At 39.5% G+C, this 10,496-nt stretch overlaps 1 protein-coding gene across 1 annotated transcript; it reads left to right on the plus strand.

Annotated features, from left to right (window-relative positions):
- Positions 1-4,755: 4,755 nt before the first annotated feature.
- Positions 4,756-7,187, plus strand: LOC126399961 (lysophosphatidic acid phosphatase type 6-like). The gene is made up of 4 exons (XM_050060330.1): positions 4,756-4,808; positions 4,906-4,998; positions 5,094-5,259; positions 5,343-7,187. The coding sequence occupies exons 1-4, from the start codon at positions 4,777-4,779 to the stop codon at positions 5,475-5,477; spliced, it is 426 nt and encodes a 141-aa protein (XP_049916287.1). The 5' UTR covers positions 4,756-4,776; the 3' UTR covers positions 5,478-7,187.
- The last annotated feature ends 3,309 nt before the right edge of the window (positions 7,188-10,496 follow it).

Consider the following 10,496-nt stretch of genomic DNA (forward strand, 5'->3'; position numbering starts at 1 on the left):
AATTTCAGTCAGGATTTAGAGTGCATCATAGCACTGAGACAGCACTAGTTAAAATTACAAATGACCTTCTGATTGCTTCAGACAAAGGACTTGTCTCTGTACTTGTTTTACTAGATCTTAGTGCGGCATTTGACACAACTGACCATCAAATTCTGCTACAGAGACTGGAACATTTAATTGGCCTAAAAGGTTGTGCACTAAGCTGGTTTAAATCATTGGCCTAAAAGGTTGTGCACTAAGCTGGTTTAAATCTTATTTATCTGATCGTTTTCAGTTTGTTAATGTTCACGATGGTTAGTAGGTCAGTATAAATGACCCGGATGATGATGATGACAAGCAACTCTAGCGATTCATAAAAACATATTGGTGAAATGAATGAGTTTCGCGGCAGATAATGTGTTATTTAGAGCCTCATTGTCGCTGCCCCGATCACTCCCACTATATGGATGTACGCGGCTGTCGCAGATCTAAATATCTTCCAAAGGACTCCAAATGACACCAAACTTATCTGGGTGAGTAAACAACCGTATTTAATGCCGGGAATAAGGTCCAGGTTGTAAAAAACGGAACTTCCCCTTTAAAGGGTTTTTTTGGGGGAGTTTTTCCTTATCCACTGCGAGGGTCCTAAGGACAGAGGGATGTCATATGCTGTAAAGCCCTGTGAGGCAAATTGTGATTTGTGATATTGGGCTTTATAAATAAAATTGATTGATTGATGTAATTAATTTTTTTATATAATTGTAAATACATTCAGGCATCAAGGGAATAAAGGGACTGTTAATTTACACACGTGTGCCTGTATTTTTATTCTTTTTTTACTATAACAGCAGAGGCTATTTGAGTGCGAGGGCAGGGTTTGAGGGACAATATTACAAAATCTGAACGTGAAATCAATAAATAATGCTCTCAAATTGATATACCACTCTCTTGAATAAAGATAGAGATAAAGCCATAACTAGGCCACAAGCAGTTGAGAATGGAGCGCTCCTCTGCGAAGTTCAAAAGTTCCTCCGCAGATCTCTTTATACAAGTACCTCGAGCCTCCTTTATTGCTGTAAAGCCCTGTGAGGCAAATTGTGATTTGTGATATTGGGCTTTATAAATAAAATTGATTGATTGAATTGATTTATTTATTTATTTCTTTTTTTGCCTTTATTCACTGATGTAATCTTTTTGTCCCGATATTTTGTGTAATATCTTTGTAATAATAAAAATAATAATAATTTAAAAAAAAAAACTCTTTTTTTCCATTTAAACAGAAAATCGGAAATCAGAAAACGAGTCGTTATCCCTTTTTTCATTTTGGTTCTGGAAACAAATATTGAAAAAACAAGTCATTATTTTGTTTTTTCATATTTGGTTTTATTTTGAAAAACGAATGAACGAATGATACACAGATTTATTTACCACTGGTCATCTTCTCAGTCACATCCACTCACCTACACACACACAGACAGACAGACACATGCACACACACAGACACACACACTTGGCCTGCAGACAGGCAGGCAGCTCAGCCAGCAGGTATTTAAAATGGATGAATGCAATCGGAGAGAGATGCCAGATTGTGTTTACAACACTATCCACTTCCTTTGCCCTCTTCTTCCACTCCTCCTCCATTTCTATTTACTGCCCTTTTCTCCCAGCCTGAAGGAAACCAGCAGCCTGAGATATTCAGAGGAGGGATAGGCAAGAAAATGTGAAAAGGCTCAGATAGATGGAAGATGGAAAACTCCAAATTTTTAACAAATATCTATCTTATGATGACACTTGGAGAAAAAGCAGTAGAAGAGAAGAATTTACCCTGACCTCATAATAATCACTTCTAGTTCTGCTGTAGCACCCCTGTCAAAAAGCTTTTCTAGGGGTAAAGCCCAGAAAACAATGGCTGCTGCATTGTAACAATGGTAATAATAATAATAATGATAATAATGACAACAACAACAACAATAATAATAATAATAATAATAATGATGATAATAATAATAATAATAATTGTTAATATTATTATTATTATTATTATTGTTATTGTTATTATTATTATTATTATTATTATTATTATTATTATTATTATTGTTGTTGTTGTTGTTGTTGTTGTTGTTGTTGTTGTCATTATCATTATTATTTGTCGTCTTTTGCTGTGGCTCAAATTGCTTTGAGTTGGAATGAGCTAGAAACATGAATCTTGGCCAATAATTGGACATGATGTGCATATGCTTCCCAAGTCTTACTTGCTGTGAAACTGCGCCTACTTGGGGCAACAAAGAAGTTTGTCTTGGGTGTGTCTGTACAATGGACAAACAAGACAGGATGGCAGAGGGGACACCCGCACATCACTGTTATTTGGGCTAGAGAACCACAAAAAGATCCACAAGCTGAGATCATTGCAGAAATAGTCTATTTATTTAAGACATCTGTGCACAAAAAGGTGCTGAAAGTGCAAGCAGCAATCATTTCTAAGGATAGTCAAGTCAAGGACTGACACATTTGCTGCTCTTTTTTTGTTTTCTTTTTGCACCTTTTTTTTTCATTTTTGCATTGATCTCAGCCTCTGGACCTTTTTGTGGCTTTCTAGCCCAGTGTGCGGGTATCTCCTCTGCCGTCCTTTCCTAACTGTAGTTAACACCCAAAAATGCGATTTTGAGAGGGCCACACCTCTCAAACCGTAAGTCAGACTGACTTGAACTATGGCACACTTATACAGTTTAATGTGCTCTAGGCTCATCTCATCTAATCCCATCTCATCTCATCGTATCTCGTGTATCCCCATCTCTTTTTGAGAACACAGCTTTGTCTGACAGTGGAATTAGTCATCCATCTCCCTTTCTCTCTGACATGTACACACTCTTACACCATGCACACACACACACAAATGGTCCCATAATCCATTTTAGTGCCCAATGAAGCTCCTTCAGGTTGAGGTAATAGCCTGTGTGTGTCACATTGTGTTGGAACTATGTGGTTGGTTTTTATACTGAGACTCATAGCTGTATTCACCAGTGTGTGTGTGTGTGTGTGTGTGTGTAAGAACTTAATAGTCGTGGTGTGCTGGGATAGCTCCCTGCCCTGGGCATGTGTTTGACAAGAGCTCACTGTGTAAATCCATAAATTACCACCATTCACACCAGTACTGCAGTCACTGCTGCCACTGCAGCTGCTGCTGAAGCTACAAGATCAGGAGCACTGGACACAGCACTGGTGCAGGTTGGTCTGGTGAGCAAGGGTTAAAATCTAGCATGTGGGCAGACGACAGCCCCTCCACAGGCCTAGGTGAGGCCCTTAATTGCTTCGAGTTGCCTTCTAAACCAGCTGACTTATTCTTTGTCCTATGTTCTCTGTTTGTTCATTCGTTGTGTCTGGCACACACACACACACACACACACACACGCACACAAAGCTCTGCTTCAGTGTAGCCCAGAACAATAAGGGCTCATTTGGTAAAATTAATCTGTCTGCCACTGAGACTCTTCCTCTGAGGAACCTAATTGCACTCAAATAAATGACAAAATTGTGTGTGTGGAGGAGGGGGTGGGTAGTTGTTGTCGGATACAAGTCAGGTCACCCTCGACCAGATCACATCACCAGCTGACACACTTGCCTGGTTCAAAAGCATACAAGAGCCAAAAAATAGAGACCACACCAGGCCTGGAATTTCGTCATTCTAGGGGCAAAGCCAATTGGCCTTTTGTGTTGTCAATTTTTTGAGGGCACAAAGGCCAAAAGCCAGGGCAGCAAGGCCATAAAATAAAACAATGATTTTACGTCCATGTCCATAATGAATTTAATTTAAGGACTAAGGATGTATAACTATCTGTGAAATGAATAAATAAAACAAGCTCAAATAATAATAATAAATATAAGTAATAATGTGATTTATTTAATAGCACTAATAAACCCAATGTGTTTTAAATATAGAACAACCAGGTTTATGTATTTATAAGCAAACAATCTTAAATATTAGGCCTAAATATTTTTGAGTGTACATGATGAACTGATTCACTGAGGGCTATTCAATTACTATGACAACTGGGCCGCATTTCAAAACCAGATAATGTTGATGGGCCACATTTCTGTCCATTACTGAAACGGTTTAATATTGAGACGTCTTTTTGTTTAGTTTATCGTCAGACTTCTTTTTGATAAGTCAGTCTTCCTTGTTTGGGTTGCTTTGCAGTGTAGGCAGTTGTTGTCAATGCTGGAATAGCAACTTTCTCTGCAGGACTGTCCTGCATTGAATCAGGCTTTTACCAAAGCGACATACACACGCATCTGCATTTGTAGACTAGTCAATATGAATGCCCTCTTCCTGACATAACCTATGATTGGCCCAAGTCTCCCATCACGAGTTACATTTTCCAAAGCCTGAAAACAGAGCCAAGGGGAGGAAGTTTATTGTGGAATTTTTGCCCCATTAAGCCAAAATTAAACTGCCAACCCGAGCTTTAAATAGAAAATAAAGCTTCTGGTGAATTTTTCTCTCACGGCTAAAAATTGACACCCTGTCTATTGTAAGTTGCCCGCAGTAGACACCACTTTGTAAAATGACTATGATGAAGGGGAAACTGGGTTAAAAAAATCACATAATAACACGACAACTCTGGAAAACGTTAGCAAACCTTCAGTCATGTTGAAAGTTTCCCTTCTGAGGCTTGTGTTGCTTTGCAGCATCGCTGATACTGACTGTGTCAAGTCTCTGCACATTAACAGACGCATGACCTGCCCTGCCCATCAGTGCTGGACACCTGGAGGAATAAAGTGGAACAGAGAGCAGTTGACATGATCTGCCATGTGTATGAACTCAGCAAGAGGTCAGATTAAGTCAGCCAGAGGAGGGGCTTTTGAATTTAGACCATTTGTTTCATGTGCAACAGACCACCATTAATTCTTGTGCTCTTTTTTTTCCAGGGAGAACTTGCAGCTGTGTGTTGGACGCCTCCTGCACACACTTTTAACCAACATAGATGAGAAAGTACAGGGCGCCTCATTAGAGCCAAACAGGTTGGACACCTCTGGACGGACACACCCGTTTGTTGCACAAACTTGATTGTGTTTGTTCTTTATATGTCCCTCTGTTTAAATCCTCCCTACAACAGGAAACTATTTTTGTACTCTGCACACGACACTACTTTGACTCCCTGTCTGATGGCTCTGGGGGTGTTTGACATGAGATGGCCACCGTATGCCGTTGACATGACTCTGGAGCTGCACCAACAGCAGCAGACCAACAAGTCCTTCGTTAAAGTGTCATACGTGGGAGAGGTAAGGGGTGAGAATATGTTTATTGATAAGCTGCTGCATTTTTCCCCATTGTGTTTTACTCTAAGTTGCTTGTCTCTCTGTAGGATCTACTTATACCAGGTTGTAGTGGAGTCTACTGCCCTCTGGAGGAGTTCGAACAGGTCCTCTCAGCATACTCACTGAGCTCTGACCTCTACCAGTCACTTTGTAACAGCACAGAGGACCTGACCGATCCCTGAACCCTCAGCAAACGGTCACGTCTCAACACAGTGCTACTCATGACGTTACACTCTAACAGGTATCACGCATCATGTTTTTTTACATCCTCCATTTCTCACTCCATCCAGCCAGCATCACCAGGGGAAACTTGTTAGGTGTAATAGTCCTGGATCACAGCCTGAAGTTTTTTTTAGTTCATATCACTTTTAATTTCAATGATAATTGCTAATCTTGATGAAACCGTGGCAGAAGAATGTTCCACTAAGGTATTAATTTAATGATTATGGCATATTGACAAGTGTAAGTGCAGAATTATTAAGCTATACAGTGTTTACGTGATATCAGATGCTTTAGTGTGCAGGTGTCAGTTTGCATGCACTTAATCTGTTTGGCTTGATGATGAAGGATCCGTGTTTTTCTTATTGTCGACAAAACCCAAAAGACTAAAACCAACAATGTCTCCCAGTGCTGTGACAAATCTTTTAAAGCAAATGACAAATACATACTGAGTTTTTTTAAAAGTCTAAGTAATTTGTTAAAACACCTAGATGCTACTTTTAAACTGGAGTAAATTGTGCGCTTGTTGGAGACTATTTTCAGCTGTGGATTGATAAACATTTGGTGATCTAGAGAGTGTTTATTGCATTAGGATCGTGGATGTGTAAAGAGAACTGGACACAGCGTTGGAGGCAGGGCTGCGTTCATTCCTATAGAAGTCGCTCAGTGGTGCATGCAGCAAAAAAGTTTGACTTCTTAGGTGTAAAATTACCCAGGTAGTCCCCTTTGTTGGACCCATAGTGCACACATCCTAGTGTTTAATTTAATCCCGCCTCCTAAATTGTCATTTTCAGGCTTACTATGTCAGTTCAGAATAACTCTGGATCCTACTATGAGTGAATTTTACAAGTTTTAAGACATAATGATTTAAATAAAGGCTGTTTTTGCATTTGTACTAGGAAATTGATGTACCTTAAAAAATGTCTGCTGATTTACTACAGATTTCTCTTTGTCAAATAAGCTTCAAAGCCTGGCACTGTTCCTGGGGGCTTCATCAGGGTAGTGTGCGGTATCTGTGATTGACTCAACAGAAACCTCTGTGCCATGTTATTTGCAGTAAAGGAACATACTCCTGCATGTATCTCTATTGCAAGGAGGGTTTGCCAACTCATGTAATACCCAATAGTAGGATGAATTAATTGTTGGTTTTACTCTTTTGGGGATCTGCTGAAAAGAAAAATAGAGATTATCAGCCTTTTCTTCAGAAGTTCAAACCACTGCTGCTGTTTATGCTTACGCTAAAATATGGATGTCAAAGGTTGACTACTGTGGCATCATCAATGCTGGTAACTGCAAGTATTCTGCTTATTTGGTCGTCTTCATGAATCATGATCAGATCTTTCATTTTCCATAATTTCATTCCTCAGGGGAATACTAAGCAGCTCATGTACTGTATCTAATTTGGGGAATGTACATTAGTGTGTAGGTGAATGTCCTCATAACCATGTTGAATCTACAGAAAATGGAATAATTCTGCTACGGTATATTTCAAGAGTGACACATTATATCGCCTTCTTGTAGGGGTTTGTTGGTACCATCAAACCCGAGTATAATGTATGTGTGATTACATGCCCATTATACAGACCTGTGATACTACTGTGTTACAATAACACACATTGTACCTCATCAGTGGGAGTTTCTGTGCCCTGCTGCTTAAAGTGTAAAGGTTTGGATTAGTGAGTCATAAATAAAGGTTTTGATCACTGTTAAGTTTCTTTTTCTTCTTTGGGGCTTTTTACTTTTCCTACCAGCAGAATGAAACTTCAACACAGGTTAGTAAAGCACTAGTTTAGTAGAGTTGAAGTGCATCAACATGCTTGCATCTATTTTGGAAGTGTGGTGTCCTCTCAAAGTAGCTCAGAGTTGCTAAGTACCTGCTGATAAAATGTCAACTTGACAATGCTGCTTCTCGATATGACTTGCTCTCTTTGTCCCAGCTCAATGTTGGTTCAGCAAGCAACCAATCCACTTTTCTTTTTTTTTTTGCATACACATATATATATTTACATATAAACACAGACATGGCCCTCCTCAACATAATGCAGAAACAGACTAAAAAAGAGCTATCAATGCACAGAAGTATAATAAGTGACATTAACAGTATCTAATAACACACACTATCTCTCTACCAGCATCTCCCTCTCCCCTCTCCTCCACACACACACATTCACGCACCTCACCTCCTGATGCTTTCCTTAGAGGTCAGATACACAGGATATAGTTTTATACAGTCCATGGCAGCAACAGTCATGTTTACAACAACAAAGTCACCATATAAAACCCTATAATATCTCACTGGAATATAAATATTCCTCCTGACATTACAATACTGAGTGAAGAAAGTCACATTATCTCAACAAAGACAAACTTCAGTATCAGTCATTCATCCTGCGCTCTGTCCCTCCTCTACTGAGGACACTCACTGTCTGCAGGTTGGCTGCCTCAGGTAGGGTAGAGTGAGTATAGTTGAGACATGTGTACAGTTGAAACACCGTAAATATCTTGCCTGCGCTGCTTACTCAGCACATGCCTATTAGTATCCTCTTTGGTGGTGGGAAATTTGAAGAGCGTTAGCATCTCCAGTCTGAAGATATCAGCAAAAGTCTTATTACTAAGGTAAGAATTTCACTTTACCATATCCCTTCCACTTATTATCCTTTTGTGACCATCAAACATAACTTACATCATTGCAAACATTATTCTGTGCCCTAAAAACTCACATATTTCATGCTATCCTAGCATGTTAGGTCAGTGCATAATCTAGAGAAATACACAAGGTGGTTAGCGGGGTACAGTTGAGACACAATGTCTCAACTGTACCCGTGATAGTGTTCTATTACATCACATGCTGTTAAGTTGTGCAGCGTAAAGATAACAGGTTACAAGTCATAATAAGACCACAAACAAAGAAAATGAAAATAACATTTTGTATTTGTGATACTTGAACTGTGTTATATTAATGGACATCTTTTTAACCATGAATGATATAAGGATAATTTAGCCTGTGGTGTAATAGGCAAGGTGGTAGAACGGGTACAGTTGATACAGCCTTTATTGGATGTGTGTAGCCTAGCCTACTTCAGAATTCAGAAATAAAAAGGCATGCAGTGTGTGTGTGTATGTTAGCTATGTTGTGTAGTCTGTATGGATTTTTTTGTTTATGTTTGTCTTCTTGTGCTATGCCTATTGGAAGATGCCCCGCTTCAGAGCTAGGACCACAAATAGGGGAGTGCCAGCACAGGTCTTGACATTTTAGGCATTGCTGGTGTTTTATTATTGCTTGTTTACAATAATATTCCACTGTTTTTAATTTCAATAAGGAGAAATGAATTTATATTGAAATATCTTGTCAAATTGTCTTTTTTTTTTTTTAAAAGTTTATTGCATTTACAATTGATGTTCAGTCATCATCAATGGGTTTCAATAGGCGTCTCAACTGTACCATGGTACTGTCTCAACTGTACACATATGAGGTATAGTTGAGACGGTACCATGGTAAAAATGCACCTCATGTTTATGACCTGATTGTGGAAAAAATAAACAACTTATAAATGATATTCATCAATTATAACTTAGTATACAAACAAATTAAACTGCATATGAAAAATCACTTATTTTCAGTGTATAGTTTTTGTGCAGTATCTGTTCAAAAATGGAGAAGCAAAAAGTGTCTCAACTGTACTCAGTCTATCTTCAGATAAAGTGTTAGCCTACATACAGACAGGTTTCATTTTAGTTTGTTTTAGTTAACTTTGCTGTTAGCATGTGCTTGTGTCGACCGCGATTGTAAATCATAATAGTGGTGAATGAGAGAATCATATTTCAATGACAGAGCGGGTTGAAATATGGCTTTCTACATGCTGATCACATGTAGGCCTATTGATAAAGTATTGGCTTGGCTGGCAGAGGTTTTATCGCACTTACTTACAGTAACAAGCATAGTTGTCGTTAACTAGAGTAATCTTGAAGTTATATTCACTTCATCTGCACCGCGGCCTCTCTGCTGTTGTCTGACTTCACTCTGTTGTGTTTGTGTGTGTGTGAGCGCACTGTGAGGAGGAGGTCAGCCCTACAGTAACATGCAGAGAGCAGGAGAGAGGCTGCAGAATGATGATGAAACCAAAACTTTAAAAAGTAACACCGATAATGATGGAGCTTACTTTTATTACGGTCTTGATTAAATTTGCCTTGGGTTGTTGCCTTGGGTTGCCTGGGCGTTTGATGAAGTCTCTTGGTTGCCCGGTGATAGATTGGTGTCAAACTGTCAAAGCCTGTCCGAGCTAGGGCTGTCAAAATTGCTCAAAAATGACGTTCGAACATTCCTAAAAATAACTCATAGGTTCGAACCATTCTATTTTTTTTTTCCGCATTATGTCCACAAGAGGGCAAATACAAGGAAACATACTTGTATATGTATTAATACAAGGAAACATAACTACTTGTAGGTATTTTTATTTCCACATAAACGTCTTTGAAAACATTTACATACCTACACATTAAAACACATAAAACAATTATCTATAGCCTAACATTATGTTAGAAACGACCGCGGACCTCTCACTCGCCCCCCCTCTCTGACCCATAGCCACACCGCCCGCGGAAGCGCTGCGAATAGCCTCGAATCACCGGACCATGACCGGCTCGCGCCCTGCAGCGATCGTTTCGGCGTCTGGTCTATTTTCTGCGTGAGCCGCGAGCGAATGTGTCAAGCCGGGTGACGGAGACAACAGCTGGGAGCAGAACCGCTTGTCGACCAGGCTGGAGAAATGCGCGTCTGATGCCAACGCCCACTTGCAAAGAGGACAGCTGCGGTGGTGTTTTTTTTTCTTTCTCCACAATCAAATATGAATTTTCACATTCGAAGGTCCATTTTTTTTTTTCAAATTCGAATTTAAATTCGAATTTAGAATATTCGTTGACAGCCCTAGTCCGAGCGGTTCATGCCAGGCTCAGATCAAACCCACCACTGGTGATGTACGCAT

The sequence above is a fragment of the Epinephelus moara genome, chromosome 13 (assembly GCF_006386435.1).
Source record: "Epinephelus moara isolate mb chromosome 13, YSFRI_EMoa_1.0, whole genome shotgun sequence".
In the NCBI taxonomy this organism is placed as follows: Eukaryota; Metazoa; Chordata; class Actinopteri; order Perciformes; family Serranidae; genus Epinephelus; species Epinephelus moara.